The sequence below is a fragment of the Artemia sp. Qi Xiang Cuo genome, chromosome 10 (genome assembly GCF_049724085.1).
Source record: "Artemia sp. Qi Xiang Cuo chromosome 10, ASM4972408v1, whole genome shotgun sequence".
In the NCBI taxonomy this organism is placed as follows: Eukaryota; Metazoa; Arthropoda; class Branchiopoda; order Anostraca; family Artemiidae; genus Artemia; species Artemia sp. Qi Xiang Cuo.
Window position 1 is genome coordinate 12,239,551 of NC_142803.1, and position 17,491 is coordinate 12,257,041.

General features: G+C 35.7%; 1 protein-coding gene across 2 annotated transcripts in view; it reads right to left on the bottom strand.

Moving 5' to 3' along the window:
• tefu (Serine/threonine-protein kinase tefu) overlaps window positions 1-17,491 on the bottom strand; it is a 75,574-nt gene that overhangs the window by 32,074 nt on the left and 26,009 nt on the right. For both annotated transcript variants that reach the window (XM_089095274.1, XM_089095276.1), the window contains exons 5-6: window positions 14,499-14,840; window positions 10,247-10,484 (exon numbers count right to left, since the gene is read on the bottom strand). In XM_089095274.1, coding sequence (XP_088951400.1) covers window positions 10,247-10,484; window positions 14,499-14,840 — 580 coding nt within the window. The remainder of the gene's footprint in view (window positions 1-10,246; window positions 10,485-14,498; window positions 14,841-17,491) is intronic.

Consider the following 17,491-nt stretch of genomic DNA (forward strand, 5'->3'; position numbering starts at 1 on the left):
TCCCTCTCTCAAGAAAAAAAAGAGTAAACAGTAATAAAAGTGACTTAAACTGAAATAATATAATCAATAAAACTGAAAGATCATAGAGTTTTGATTTAAAAAAAGATGTTATAGGTGATACGAACGAAATATTCCTATTTACTTAATATTTCCAAGACACGGCTTGAATGACTGCTAAGACAATATTAATGTAGAATTGCCAGCAGAGCTGCAACCTAGTTGTCACAGCTACAGCGATAGATACAACCTAGTAAAGAGGGACCCAAAGTAACCGAAAGTTGAAAAACACATTTTCTAAGAAACTGTCTGCTGAAAAAAAACTCCCATTTAACTACAAGTAAGAAATTATAACTGTTATATAGGTCCAACCTAACTACAGCTTGTAATAATGAATTCAAAATTTTTAGAATGTCAAAACAAGAGTCTAAAGCCCCTCGAAAATAACGTCCAATCGAAACAAGAAGCTCAAAATTGAAGTTTTCAACCACTGTCGAAAACCGTCGAAAGGAGGTTTACGATCACCCATCTTGAAAAGAAGAAAAAAAGAAAAAAAGAAAACGAAAATTACAATTTTACTTGGATAACGATGATGTGTCGTATCATTTTTGTTTGCATTTATTAAATTTTTTTTAACAAAATTTAATAATAATTTTGCTAGCAGGTTGCTGGAAGATCGCACAGAGATAGTTAGTGACTCATGTCTACTTGCTTTTTTATAAATTTGTCTTGAGAACACCAGAGTAAAAGTGCCATGTAGGACAAAAATAGCAATTTTTGATATAGCTAATATAAATTTAATTTGAGTGATGAAATAAGTTAGAGCCAAAACATGTACCCAGGCTATCAAAATAGCGCATCTGCAATATCTTGAGAACAACTGGAGAGCCCAATTTAGGATCTTTAGGGAGAGTCTTGGAAGGACAAGAGGACTTTGAATAGCATATTTAAGGAAAGAAATAAGTGTCCTAAAACATTTTTGTCTCCTGAATATTGGTTCGCCTCCCCAAAAAAGCCATTTTTTTTCTGGAAAGCTTGAAACTTATAGTTGTAAGTTATAGGGCCAAAAGAACCCTTATGCTCCAAAAAACTTGGAAAAAAAAACCTTGTCTTACTTGACTTTGAATGGGCCAAAAACACCGAAATTTATTTTCCAAAAACCTTGAAAAAATCATTTCGACCGAAAACGGACCAAAACTTACTTTTTCTAATCAGCTATGAGTAAGTTATGCCTTTTTCTAAGGGCTGTAAGTTATGCCCAGGGGGAATATAAGGTTTTTATAGAAGGGGTTGTCGTAGAAACTTCAAAAAAAGCTCATTCGGTTGGAAATTCAAACGGCTAGTGCCGTTTTCAATAGTCAAAAATGATTGGAGGGGAACTAACCCCCCTCTCACGCCCACCTTTTCCCCAAACACATCCAATAAAAATTTTGAGATAGCCATTTTATTCAACGTAATTTTAAGTTCTGTAAAATAGGTCTTTGAGGATGACCTAGGTCTTTGAGGTAAATTAGGTCTTTGAGGAAGAGGGGGTTCCCTCACAGCCCTCAGGGCAAGGAATTTAAGTTATGCCCTGGGGGCATAGATAATTTCTGTCACTGTATATGTGACGGAAATATCTGGTATTTTTTGTGAAATTTATTATACACTGTCTATTAAAAAGGATTTTATCCCTATTTTGAACTTTTATTTTATCGCCCGGGGGCATATAAGTTTTTTATAGAACGCTTCGTCGTAGAAACTTAAAAAGGGCTCATTCGATTGGAAATTGAAATGGCTAGTGCCCTTTTAATAGTCGAAAGTGATTGAAGGGCAACTAACACCCCTTCCACCCCCACCATTCCCCCAAACATATTCAATCAAAATATTTAGATAGCCATTTTGTTCCAAGCAGTTTAAAGTTCAGGAAATTGTACCTTTGAGCAGGACACTCCCCCCACAGTCTTCAGGGCAAGTGTTATAAGTCATGCCCTGGGGGCATATAAGGTTTTTATTGAAATCTTTGTCGTAGAAACCTGGAAAAGGGCTCATTCGATTGGAAGTTCAAAGAGCTAGTTCCCTTTTTTAACAGTCGATAGTGATTTGAGGGCAACTAACCCCCCTATCACGCCCACCTTTTCCCCAAACACATCTAATCAAAATTTTTAGATAGTTATTTTATTCAACGTAGTTGAAAGTTTTGGAAATTAGGTCTTTAAGGATGACAACCCAACCCTCAGGGCAAGGGTTGTAAGTTATGCCCTGGGAGCATCTAAAGTTTTTGTAGAAAGCGATATTCTAAAAACATCAAAAAGCGCTCATTCAATTGGAAATTGAAAGGGCTAGTGCCTTTTAATAGTCGTAAGTGATTGAAAGGCAACTAACCCCCCTCTCACGCCCGCTATTTCCCCTAACACACCCAATCAAATTTTTGAGATATCCATTTTGTTCAAAGTAGTCGAAAGTTCTGGATATTAGGTTTTTTAGGATGATAACCCCCATCAGAGCCCTCAGTTGAAGGGTTGTAAGTTATGCCCTCGGGGCATATAAGGCTTATATAGAAAGTTGTTTTAGAAATTTCAAAAGGGGCTCATTCGATTGGAAATTAAAACTGCCCTTTTTAATAGTCGAAAGTGAGTGGAGAGTAATTAACCCCCCTCTCACGCCCACCATTTCCCCAAACACATACAATCAAAGTTTAGAGATAGTCATTTTGTTCAACGTAGTTGAAAGTTTTGGAGGTTAGGTCTCTAAGGATGACAACCCAACCCTCAGGGCAAGGGTTGTAAGTAATGCCCTGGGGGCATCTAAAGTTTTTGTAGAAAGCGATATTCTAAAAACATCAAAAAGGGCTCATTCAGTTGAAAATTGAAAGGGCTAGTGCCTTTTAATAGTCGAAAGTGATTGAAGGGCAACTAACCCCCCTCTCACGCCCACCATTTCCCCAAACACATCCAATCAAAATTTTGAGATATCCATTTTGTTCAACGTAGTCGAAAGTTCTGGATATTAGGTATTTTAGGATGATAACCCCATCAGAGCCCCCAGTTCAAGGGTTGTAAGTTATGCCCTGGGGGCATATAAGGTTTATATAGAAAGTTGTTGTAGAAATTTCAAAAGGTGCTGATTTGATTGGAAATTGAAATTGTCCTTTTTGATAGTCGAAAGTGAGTGGAGAGTAACTAACCCCCCTCTCACGCCCACCATTTCTCCAAACACATTCAATTGAAATTTTGAGATAGTCATTTTATTCCACGTAGCTGAAAGTTCTGGAAATTATGTATTTAAGGATGACAAACTCTCCAGAGTCCCCAGGGCATAACTTACAACCTTTTTGGAAATTAGGTCTTTAAGGATGAAAACCCGACCCTCAGGGCAAGGGTTGTAAGTTATGCCCTGGGAGCATCTAAAGTTTTTGTAGAAAGCGATGACAAACTCTCCAGAGTCCCCAGGGCAAAGGTTGTAAGTTATGCCCTGGGGGAATATTATGTTTTTAATGATAGAGTTGTCGTAAAAACTTCAAAAGGGGCTCAGTCAATTGGAAATTGAGAGGGCTAGTGCCCTTTTTAATAGTTGAAAGTGATTGGAGGGTAACTAACCCCCTCTCACGCCCACCAATCCCTCAAACACATCCAATCAAAATTTTCAGATAGCTATTTTGTTCAACGTAGTAGAAAGTTCTGGAAATTAGGTCTTTGAGGAAACCCCCCCCCCCCAGCCCTCAGGGCGAGGGTTGTAAGCTATCCCCTGGGGGTAGATAAGGTTTTTATTGACAGTGTTGTCGTAGAAACTTCAAAAGGGCTCATTTGGTTGGAAATTGAAGGGGCTAGTCTCTTTTTTAATAGTTGAAAGTGATTGGAGAAAGACTAACGCCCCTCTCACGCCCACCATTTTCCCAGACACGTCCAATCAAAATTTTGAGATAGCCATTTTGCTTAACGTAGTTGAAAGTTCTGGAAATTAGGTCTTTTAGGATGACAACCATCCTCACAGCCCTTAGGGTAAGGGTTGTAATTTATGCCCTGGGGCATATAAGGTGTTTATAGGAAGTGTTGTCGTAGAAACTAAGTGTTGTCGTAAAAGGGCTCATTCGATTGAAAATCGAAAGGCCTAGTGCCCTTTTTAATAGTCGGAAGTGATTGGAAGGATTGACATTTTTATAGTAGAAGTATTATTTTTTTGTAGTTGTTTAGACCAGGGCACTTTGTATCGAAGGAGTTGTCGTAGGAACTTCAAAAAGGGCTCATTCGATTGAAAATAGAAAGGGCTGATGCCCTTTTTAATAGTCGAAAGTGATTGAAGGGAAACTAATCCCCCTCCCACGCCCACCCTCCCATTCGACTTTATGTTTAAAAACTAAATGTTACCTTAAGATTAAATCAAAATGCACTGTGTTAATACTAATTCCCTATAAGGTATCTCAGCAGTATCCCAAGAACGACTGAGGGTATTATGTTCAAATTTACGAGGCTACTTCTCCTCTTAAAATTTAACCAAATCAAAATAGCGTAAGTGTACCCAAACTATCAAAGAAAGTAAACATATTTTTTTGCGAATGTTATTAAGTTTTCCATTTCAGGAAACTAAATTAAACATTACTATTTGTGTTCAGATTTTTAAGAGGGTGTATGTTGTTAAAAATTGCTGAAAATTTTTCTCCAGCATACAAATAGAAGGCTAGAGTATAAAGTCTTAAAAAAACGAAAAGATTTAAAGTGTTATTTTCTTTTTCTCTGAAAAGACTATGTCAATGTAAAACAAACAGAAATGACTAAAAAAAAACTTTTTCCACAAAATAAGTTTTTCAAAGAAAAGTAAAGAACTCCATTAAACAAAAAATGAGAAAAAATAAAATCAAATAATCTACCAAGCGTGAAACTACCACAAATCAGCATCAATAAATAAATGAAACCCAAAAAGAACAGAAATTACAATAAATAACCGAGTCAAACTCAAAACGAGCAGAAATTAACTCAAAAGGGCCCACTGGTTTGTCGAAAAGTCCCATGAGTTGCAAACCTTCTCCCAGTAATGGGTTAAATTGCATGGTGATGCAGAACACCATCGCGGGAGGATCCTCTATAGAACGACAACTGCGGCAGGGCGTAAGATCCAGATCTATGGACAACGGCCTCTGCAAAGGGCTGCCTCGACCTTTTCGGGATACCCGCAAGACTGAGGACCTTGCGGTCAACTCTATTCCCACTTGAGGAGTGGCACCCCTTGAGGAAATTATAGCCTAGTAAACGACACAGCATTCGCACGAGATTCTGACTAATGGACAATTTTTCTGGGCTTGGTATGTTTTGATGGGCGTCTTTGGGCTGAAAAAACCTCTTCCTAGCTAATTTCTCTGTTATGGGTTGCCTCCCCGTAGTAGCATAATATTTGTACGCATGAATATATAATAAGTCGGAGGTAATAGGCTTGAGACTTTCTGTGCAGGATTTCGACTCTTGTTGATAGAAGAGCATTGCCAAGTGCCGAAAACCATGTTGTGACCAAGATGGGCCCAGGATTGCACAAAGCCTCCATTCATGGAGGTCTCAGGGACTTCTTGCTGTCCGGTTCTAAGCCGGCTTAAGCAATTTGGTGTAGACTTGAGAAGATATGTGATCCCCATCCTGCACTAGTATCAGGGATCTTTGCCTTTTCTGAGGCCAAAATAATTTCAATGATTTAAAGAACATGAAAATTGGAACTTGGAATGTTACAACATTAAAAATGACTATTGTATCAACGTTTTGACTGACGAATTCAGTCAATTAGAACTGGACTTATTAGGAGTTTTAGAAACTCGTATCACAGGGGTAGGAAGCATGAAATTAGGTGATATAGAATTTGTTTACTCAGGCAGGAAGGATGAGGTACATAGACAGGGAGTAGGGCTCATGATGAATAAGGAAGCTGTTAAGCCTTGTTTAGGGTTGGAAAGCATTAATAATAGAATACTAATTGCTCATTTAATGACTAAAAAGTTCAGGGTATCAGTTATAGTAGTATACACCCCAGTAGAACTGACGAACGAAGATAATAGTGCCTCTGGTGAATTTTACTTACAGTTACAGGAGCAAAAAGACAGGATTCAAGGTAAAAATATGATGTTTTTACTGGGAGATTTTAACGCCCAGGTCGGTAGAAGTAGGGATAGATGGTATCCTAGCCTAGGTAAATTTGATGTAGGAAAAGAAAACAGCAATGGATACAGACTTCTGCAACTTTGTAAGTATAACAATCTAGTTATAACCAAAACGGTGCTTGGTCATAAAATGGCTCATAAGTTAACATGGTATTGACGTGATGGTAAGACAGCAAACCTTATTGATAATGTTATAGTAAACCAAAGACTGGCAGGATCAATACAAGATACTAGGGTATATAGGAGTGCTGTTATTGATGTTAAAAGTAAAGATCACCATCTAGTAGTGTCAAGGGTTAATTTAATACTGAAATATTGGAAGGGTAACTACTTCCTGAGATGTTATGATGTTGGTAGACTCCAGGATGTGAACTTGAGATAAACTTTCCAGGAACAGTTGAATACTAAACTTGAGAGTTTAAAATTTAATAATGTGGAAGATGGTGGGAATAATTTTAGAAAAATAATTTGTGAAGTTGCTGAAGCTTTATGCTTAATTGAAAGAAGAAAGGACTTGTACAAGAATTATCTGAGTGATAGATCGTATGAAAACAAATGTAAAGAAAGTGGAGAAAGCATTAAAATATGAACTAAGGAGGTGGGAAGTGTAGGCCATGGATAAAATTGCCCAGGATCTGGAAGATGCAGCTAGAGGGCATAATAGTAAAATATTGTTCTGGCACATTAACAAATTGAGAGGGAGTAGTCAATCCGGACTTGGCCCAGTTAAAGATAGGAATGGGGTCGCAATTAGCGATAAGGAAAAAACTAAAGAGAGATGGGCCGAACATTTTGAGAGTTTGCTTAACCCACATAGAGTTGCAGGAAAAAACATAGAGGAAAATGAAAAAGTTTGTGCTACCTTGGATGTGAAGGAAGATTTGTTTTGTGAGGAGAAATTAGCAATAGTACTAAAAGGATTAAAGAATAATAAGGCTCCTGGTACTGATAGGGTGGTAAATGAATTTCTTAAATATGGCGGCTCTGAGGTTAGAAATAAGTTACTGAAGATTATGAATAGGGGAAGTACCTAATGATTTTAGGAAAACCTTAATTAAGCCACTTTATAAGAAAGGTGATAAAAGTGAGTGTGGTAATTATCGAGGCATTAGTCTGGTCTCGGGAAGTCGCAAATTACTTAGTAATATGATACTTTTAGACTGAGAGATGCCGTAGACAAAGTTTTAAGAGAAGAGCAGTGCGGTTTTAGAAAAGGTATAGGATGTGTCGACCAAATTTTCACTCTTAGGTTAATAATTGAGAAGTGCCTGAGTTTTCAAACACCCTTGGTCCTCAGTTTTATAGATTATGAGCAAGCGTTCGATTCCGTTGATAGAAGGGCTTTAGTAAAGGTTTTATCCTTGCATGGTGTACAGATAAACAAATTAAAGCGATTAGTGCTCTGTGCAAGAATAACATTGCTGCGGTTAAGGTAGCAAATGAGGGTAGCAGCTTGTTTTACATCGACTCAGGAGTTAAGCAGGATTGTGTTCTATCCCCCTTTGCAGGGAATGTTTTGATGGACTTTGTTTTAAGGAGCACAGAAAAGGTAATGACAGACCACAGAATCAAATATGGAGCAAAAAGTTTCATGGACTCCTGGAAAAAGTCTCCTGGATTATGCTGATGATTTAAGCATCCTAGATGAAAGTGTGAGCAAAATGAAGGAAATTTAAGAAGTTTTTCGAGTTCAATGTGCAAAAGTACGTTTTATCATTAATATTAAGAATACTACGTCACTGAGGCTAAGACTAAATAAAAAAGAAAACGTGACGTTGAGTAACGGAAAGATTTACCTGGTGGGCAGCATCACTTAACTTGGTAGTATTATTAGTAAATATGGTGGGAGCAGTGACGATGTTAAAAGTAGAATAGCCAAGGCTCAGGGTGTTTATTCACAGTTAAAAAAAAGTTTAGAAGAACAGGAAGATAAGTTTGCTAACCATGAATAGAATATTAGAAGCTACAGTGCTGACAGTGGTCAAATATGGCTCTGAAGCATGGGCGCCCTAAAAAGCGGGTGCAGATTTAATAGATGTTTTCCAGAGAAATTTCTTAAGGATTGTTCTGGGTACCAGCCTGACTGACCGTATTTCAAACAATAGACTATACGAAAAATGTGGTTCAATACCGCTCTCTATGGATATAATGAAAGAAAGGTTGAGGTGGCTAGGGCAAGTTGTGCGGATGAAGGATGGCCGAAGATTGTTCTTTTCGGCCAACCATCTAGGGCTAAAGAGAAAGCAGGTCGTCCCCGTCTGGGGTTGGAGGAAGTCATAAAGAAAGATTTCAAGGAAATAGGAACTTCGTAGGCGGGTGTAAAAAGAGAAGCTTTGAATAGATTGGGGTGGAGGAGGAGCGTGCGTAGCTATGTTGGCCTCAGGCGGCTTGGTGCTGCGGTGAGTTGTTAGTAGTAGTAGTATTTATATTATCCAAACGTCCAAAATGTCCCCTAATGTCCAAAAACGCTGTATATAGCCTATTTTCCCTATACCTTGTATATTTGCTAACTAAAACCTGTAAAAAAAATATTTGATCAATTGTACTATAGTTTTCCCTAAACTCTGCCTGACATTCAATTAATCTACCTTTATATTGCAACCATTTAGCTATCTTATTAGACAGCATTCTACAAAATAGCTTACTGATAGAACTTCCTTAACTTATCCCTCTGTAGTTCTTGTGCAGGTTTCTTTCTCCTTTCTTAAATGTGACAAAACATTTATATATAAACATTAGCTTTTATTTTTGCTCATTTTTTGTATAATGGAGTTCTTTACTTTTCTTTGAAAAACTTATTTTGTGAAAAAAGTTTTTTTTAATAAATCTAGTTAAAACACAGTATTTGGTCATAAAATGGCGCGTTAATTAACGCGCCATTATTCTAGTTATAAATATTTTTTATTTATATGTGATTTTTTTTTTCTCGAAAACGGCACTATAGTTTTTATTGCAAATTGGCAAACTATCATCTTCCAGTGAGAAAAAAAAACGATCTTGATAGGTTATGACTATGAGAAAATTTGTTAAGGGCCTTAATTTTGGGAAAACTTTTTTCATATAAATGACGTCACAAAAGCTTACTTAAAATAGTTACAATTAATTTTGCTGAAGATGAGTGTCTGTACTAGATATTTGAAAAGCATATTACAATTTAATTTGACTGTCGATACATTAGAAAATTTGTCGGTATAAATATTCAAAAAGGTTTACCGAATTAAATAAAATGAAATAAAAGTTATTTAGGGAAAAGGATTAAAAAAACAGCTATATGTTTTGTTTCACTTTGCGAAGCTCGGTCCTCTGGTACTGAATCCTAAAATGAACAGAAATTAAAATGAATAATCAAATCAAACTTAAAAAGAAGAATAATTATTTACAAAAGAGAAGGGTTACCGGCCAGAGCGTAACTTTCAAAAGTCCAGAACGTGATTTGTCACATCATCAGCAGCTAAAAAAAAATAACCACAAGGCTAAATAAGGTTTATTTATCGTTTTGGTTTTTATTTATTAGTTAATTTTTTAATTTTTTAAAATTAGCCACAAGGCTAATTAAGGTTTATTTATCGTTTTGGTTTTTATTTATTAGTTAATTTTTTAATTTTTTTAATTTTTTAAAATTAGCGACAAGGCTAATTAAGGTTTATTTATCGTTTTGGCTTTTATTTATTAGTTAATTTTTTATTTTCGTTAATTTTTTAAAATTAGCCACAAGGCTAATTAAGGTTTATTTATCGTTTTGGTTTTTATTTATTAGTTGATAGTAATCAGCAGGTAAAAACTGAGTTGTCCCCAAATAGCATGGAAGAGGTAGTAAGGAATGATTTTAGAGAAACTGGAACTTTTCGGGAGTAGGTAAAAATAGAGATTTGAATAGATTGGGATGGAGGAGGAGCGTACGCGGCTGTGTTAGCCTCAGGAGGCCTGGTGCTGCAGTGAGTTGTTATTAGTAATGATAGTAGCTGATAGCAGTCTTAGCAGGTTTTCAGTTTGAATTATACTTAACTATATATGAACTATATTTGTGCTCGTCTTAGATTTACTGTTCTTTAAAAAAATTATATTTTGGAAAACAATTAAAAAATGACTTACAAGAAGAACAGAGATACCTAATACAATGAATAATACTACCTATAAAGCTATCATACTGTCCACTAGGATTAATTTTCAGATTTGCAGTTAGGGGTGCCAGGATCTCAAATCCACGTAGACTCAGAAGTGGGTGATTTCTGGGCAAGCTTGACAGTTTTGTGGGTAAATTAGAAAGTTCAATCAAATGTTTATACAGTGCTTCCATCTTTCCAATGATATTACGAACCCTGCTTTGTTTTAACTTCGCTATGATTTGCTTTGCAGCCATGATTCGTTCCTGAAAGGATAGAACTAAACAGAACTAATTCACTGTAAATACATCATATATATGGAAATAACTCGTCAATAAAAACAGAGAGAAGAAAAATAGAGGAGTAAATAAATTCTTATGATAGAATTAAATATAAATAACCAGTTATATAAGGAATATATGGAAATAACTCGTCAACAGAAACCAAGAGAAAAAAATTCGAATAAATATATTCCTATGATATAAATACATACAAATAACCCACTATATGCAGAATCCGTAGAAATAACCTGTCAATAGAAATAGAGAGAAAAAATATTGGAATATATGGAAATAACTCATCAATAGAAACAGAGAGAAAAAATAGTGAAATAAGTATATATTCCTAAGACAAAAATGCATGGCAATAACCCCCTATGTATGGAATACATGGAAATAACTCGTCAATAGAAATAGAAATAAAAAATATTGGAATAAATGGAAATAACTCGTCAATAGAATCAAGAGAGAAAAAATATTGGAATAAATATATTCCTATGATAAAATTACATATAAATAACCGTTATATATGAAATATATGGAAATAACTCGTCAACAGATACCGAGAGAGAAAAAATTGGAATAAATGAATTCCTATGATATAAATGCATACAAATAACCCACTATATGCAGAATCCGTGGAAATAACTTGTCAATAGAAATAGAAAGAAAAAATTTTGCAATATATGGAAATAACTCGTCAATAGAAACAGAGAGAAAAAATAGTGAAATAAATATGTTCCTAAGACAGAGATGCATAGAAGTAACCCACTATATATGGAATACATAGAAATAACTCATCAATAAAAACAGAGAGAAAAAATATTGAAATAAATATATTCCTTTTGATAGAAATACATAGAAATAACTCACTTTTGACAGTTTAAAGACAACAGCAGGGCTGCTACTAGCTATTCTTCGGGATTTTAATGAAACACAAGTTTTTTTTTATCATAGTGAAATTTAGGGTAAAAGTGAAGGTTAACTACGTTTTGAGAGAGAAAAAATAGTGAAATAAATATATTCCTTTTGATAGAAATACATAGAAATAACTCACTTTCGACAGTTTAAAGACAACAGCAGGGCTGCTACTAGCTATTCTTCGGGATTTTAATGAAACACATTTTTTTTTTTTTATCATAGTGAAATTTAGGGTAAAAGTGAAGGTTAACTACGTTTTGAGAGAGAAAAAATAGTGAAATAAATATATTCCTTTTGATAGAAATACATAGAAATAACTCACTTTCGACAGTTCAAAGACAACAGCAGGGCTGCTACTAGCTATTCTTCGGGATTTTAATGAAACACATGTTTTTTTTTATCATAGTGAAATTTAGGGTAAAAGTGAAGGTTAACTGCGTTTTCAAAATCTCAGATTATTTTGTATTATTCGAATGATAAAGGAAGCTGATCAATGAACATGGTATTGTGTTGCCTCCAATACTTACTTGCAGCAAGAGAAAACCTGCTTGCCATAGCCTGCAACAAAGAGGAGGCGAATTGTCTCAAGAAGGACGAGGTTATCGATCATTTTACTCCATTAGAGTTAAAAACTGCAATTATAGTTTTTAAGTTTATCAGTTATTATATCTATCAATAAATTGGTTCGCTGAACTATTTTGTTTCAGTTTACAAAACCCAAACCTGAATCCTATCTCTTAGTGGAGTACTAGAATGTCACTGAAAAGATATAACTAAAATTGCTGATTTAGAGTTGGTAACAGGGGCAATCTTGAAATATTCCACATAATAGCGTACCGATTCCTGCAAAAAAGCATAACATACTAAAAGAACGCTTCAAAATTATTCAGGAACGCATGTAGAGCAAGAACAAAAAAAGATACTTATTTAAATTTGGGAATTTATTTCTCCATAAATAACTCGGTAAATGATTTACTGACTCTGTTGATTTTTGAATTAAAATCAGCTTGGTGGGAGTGACAAAAAAATTGAGAGCCATGGCTAATTAGACTAAAACCAAGACATACAGTCTCAGTGAGAGGCAGAGCTGGCATAACCTTTTTCAGAATTGTATAGAAATGGTTCATTTCACTTTTTGATTACATTAATCAAATAGTACAGTCAATCTAGGGTTTAACCTCAAACAAATTGCAATAGTAAAAGGACGCACCCACGGGCTAGAAAAATTTGCCCAGCCCCTGATGAAATGACGGGCCCGATTCAGGTGTTTCTCGCCCCACCTAGCATCTGAAACTCGGTTTTTTTGTGGGGATTTTTCCAACCGTATGTTACCTATACCCAATGTCCCCAATGCAACCCGACGGACGTTCAAGACATATTTCAGGTAAGTCTTTGATTGGAACTTGCAGAAATTAATCTAAAACGAAATATGTGTCCTGGAAGATCAGTCAAGGTCTACTTCCACCTTTTTTCCTTCGTAAGACTAGAGACTTCTAAGAGTTACAAACTGTGTAACTCTGCCAACTGTATTTATAGTTGGCAGATATATAACTTATATTTATATATAACTTCTAACTTATATATATAGACAAAAATCACAAGACAAGAAAGTTCATTTTAGTAAAATAAACACTTTTTTTTAATATTTCTAACAAATAACTTACATCCAGTTTTATGATTTAAAAACAAAAACTTTATAGGTAATAATAGTGGTGAAAAATAAAGGGCTAAAACTACTCACCATTGCAGAATTAAACTTGAATAACTTCAAAGACAAAAAAGTTTAACATGAAAACTGATATCAGGGCCGTCACGTAGGGCAGGGGGGGAGGGGGGACGCCCACCCCAATGTTTTTGGTCACTCGGTAAATAAAATAATTCGGTAAAATCGTGGCGCTTTGCGCCAGGATTTTTCCGACGCCGTTAAAATTCTTTCTTTGGTTTAATAAAGACCACGACAATACTGACATGTCATCTACAGAAATTTCAAACTTGGTCGGTAAACGCAGCAGTTTTACTGACTCTTGTCGTGAATTTATAGATGGTGCCACAACTTTCCATTTGGTTAAATAAACAACATTAAAATAGTGACATGATATGTACCGAAACCTAAATCTCGGTTGGTAGATGCAGTGGTTTTACGTATTGTATTCGAAACATCATGCTAATTATTGACAAAAATAAAGTCGGTAAAAAGCCCAGCCAGTCGGTAAAATCTCTCGCTCCCCCCCCCACCAAACATTTTGGCCAGTAACGACACTGACTGGAAGAACATTTTACACCTAGCACGCAGGGTTGTCACCCGGTGAAAAAAATCTGTAGATTTTAGTGACTTTTACGGTTGATTTATTGATTTTCTTCATTAATCTACTGATTCATGCGTTGATTTGTTTTGTTAACTTTGGTTCCCACTGGTGCGATATTTTTTTTACGCAAAACGGCTCACGGATAGGGGATGCGGGAAAATCACAAAAATGTTCACATAGAAACGGTTCACTACAGCCATTGCAGCGCAAAGATACTATGATATATTTAAAAAACATATGCATAGGAATAGGCTAAGTTTAATTCTAGAAGCCAAGACAAATATTCAAAGGGCTAACCTCTAATAGCCCAGGCTAACTATGCCTAATGAAAAATATAAGTCTAATGTCCTTGGCTCGTTTTTTGTACAAATCCCCCCCCCCCCTCAGGACTCGCCTATTAAATTTTTTTATTTAAAGAACAGAATCCTCACGTTGTTTGTCAAATATTAATAGAAAATTTTTGATAAACATGTTTAGTTTCTCAGTTACTTGCAATTTAAGGTTCTACAGTGCTTTTAATTTAGAACAACGGATGCGATTTTCAACGGCTCAGTAGAAATATTTCAACGCAGCCGTTGAACCGCTTTGACGCATAAACTTCAAAAAACGTAAAAAATTTGACGTATCATCAAAGAACGGCCGTTTTTGCAGAAAATCGCATCAGTGGGAACCCAGGGTTATGTTTTTTTTTAGACAATATAAAAAAAAGCATTAGAAACAGTGATAAATTACTAGGGGTAGCAATCCTGCTAGCGCGGTAGTTTAAATAGCTTACCGGGTCATTTTTGGTCGGGATACTTGACATCTGAAGCGCCAATAGAAAAGGAAGAACATGATGAGGGTGGTCGTTAGCGCACCGTTCAACCAATCCCAAAATTCCATTAACAAACCCGGCTGAAATACCATCTGTTGGGTTAAGAACACACCTTGCAGTCAGTTGGGGCATCAATAAAATGAATTTGTGACTTGGAATGTAAGTCAGCGATCGGGCTAATTCTTGGCAGAGGTCATCGTAGCCAGAGTTATTTAGCCAAATAGATATAAGTCGGTAAATTGCTGATTTAGAGTTGGTAACAGGGGCAATCTTGAAATATTCCACATAATAGCGTACCGATTCCTGCAAAAAAGCATAACATACTAAAAGAACGCTTCAAAATTATTCAGGAACGCATGTAGAGCAAGAACAAAAAAAGATACTTATTTGTATTTGGGAATTTATTTCTCCATAAATAACTCGGTAAATACTCGGTCAACTGACTCTGTTGATTTTTGAATTAAAATCAACTTGGTGGGAGTGACAAAAAAATTGAGAGCCATGGCTAATTAGACTAAAACCAAGACATACAGTCTCAGTGAGAGGCAGAGCTGGCATAACCTTTTTCAGAATTGTATAGAAATGGTTCATTTCACTTTTTGATTACATTAATCAAATAGTACAGTCAATCTAAGGTTTAACCTCAAACAAATTGCAACAGTTTTGATTTTGGTACAATTCGAACCGGGAAAAAATTGTCTACAATATATAAAAAAATCGGCAAAAATCGGACGAGACGGAATTGACCATCTTTCGTCTTTTCTTCTAAAATGACTACTTTTTAAAAACAACTTAATTTGCACGTATAGAAAGGGTAATAGCTACATCTGGTACGTAGATCACAAATATGCACTTTATTTTTTTTTCAAACGCTCATGTTCAGTCCCCCCTCCCGCCCATAAATCAAGCATCGATATAGGTCTGAGAGCAACATCACCGGCTTTTAAAAGTGCAAGTCAATTTTTTTTAAGTCGTTATTTTGGAAGAAAAGACGGATAAACGTCAATTTCGCCCCGACCGATTTTGGCCGATTTTTCCTCTGTTGTAGAAAATTTTTTGCCGGTTCAAATAATACCAGAATCAAAACCATTGCAGTTTGTTTGAGGTAACCCCTAAAATTAATTTAGATTGACTGTACTAAAAACCTTCTCCTGAAGATCAGGCCTCGGGAGTGTGAGTGAATAGCAATAATGTATAGGGGCGCATTTACTGAGATATATTTAAGGTCAAAGCAGGGGCATTAAAGATTACTTGTCTCTTTTCTTGACTTCATTGAAATTGGGATATCGCTACATACCGATCCCAACTTCACATGGTAGGGGGAGAGTAGGAATATAGCTCGTACTTAGGCCACATTATCTTCAGTGTTCCAGAGATCGTGCTTTGGAGCCATCTCAGGGAGACTTTCTCCCGACCCCTCCTGCATAGGGGTATGTTTCCAAGAAAAAAAGATGACATCTTGCGCTTTCGAGGATGTCACTAATCGTTGCCTGTTTTTGGCTCAAAACCTGTTTTGTATAAAACTCAAAAACTCTTTTTGTAGATCTGATGGATATGGATTTGGATTTTTTATGCTTAAAATTTTGATTTTTGAAATTTTGAATTTTGAAATTTTGATTTTTGATGATTTTGATTTTTGATTCTTCTGTGATATTCTACCCTCTTTAGGTACATAAAATCTTTACTAAAGTCTAAAAGTAAGGTTTCTTGTCGCGTATAGTATATTACTTAAGTTCTTGCGCTATTTTAAGTTTTCAATCTGTACTTACATATGAATCAGGCACGAATGCAGGGTAGAATGGGGGATAAAGTTCGGGGACAGACCCCCCCCTCCCCAAAAAAAAAATCCCAAGAATTTATTTTTGCTCAATAGCAGCAGTAATTTTCATACAATTTACTGCTTTTTCGAAGTAAATTATTTTTACGACTCATCTCGTTCGTTGAAAAGGACTTAAAACGAAATTCGCATATTAATTTTACTTTTTTTGGCTAAATGGCTATCTCGAAATTTTGTTCTGACGTAACTTACGAATAAACTTACGTAACGAATTTCTATATTCGTATGTTTTAATTACTTATATTAGGGAGTTCATCCCCTAGTCAATACCCCGCTCTTTACGCCAAAGTTCGAATTTTGCTCGAATCACAAACCCCTGAATCACAAAGGCCGTTTAAATAGAATAGATAGCGCTTTTGAAAGTACTAAAAACAACTATAGCGTAAAGGGCAAGGTGTTGAATAGGGGGTGAACTCGTTCATATGCGTTATAATTTCTGTTCGTTTTAAGCTTTAATGCTGCTCCTTAATTTCAGTTGAAAAAAAATTTGTATTTTTAATTTAATTTCTGATCGTTTTATAAATAATACTGGGAAATCTGGCACCCCCGTCATAGGAATCTCCCATCCCCCAAGGAAACATTCTTCATGGAAAGATTCTACCCCGTAACCCCTACACCGACCCCCCCCCCCCACCAGAAAAAATTCTTCCTGAAAACGCCTGTATACTTCCCAACAAACACTATTACATGTAAATAATGGGCTAAAGATATAAATTACAGTTCTTCTCCCGGGAACTATGAGAGATTAATTCGTTTTTAACGACTTATAAATTAAATTTCCGACTATACAGGCCGAAAGGGTAATATAAAAATTTTGATTGCTTGATTTCGGGAAAAAAATGAGCGTGGGAGGGGGCCAAATTGTCCTCCAATTTTTTTGGTCACTTAAAAAGGACATTATAACATTTAATTTCCGCTTGAATGATCCCTTTTGTAATATTCTAGGACTACTGTATAGATACGATCACACCTGGGAAAAAAAACAAAAAACAAATAAATACGCATTCGTAATCTTTCTTCTGGCAAATAATACAAAATTCCACATTTTTGCAGATAGGAACTTGAAATTTCTACAGTAGGGTTCTTGGATACACTGAATCTGATGGTGTGATTTTCA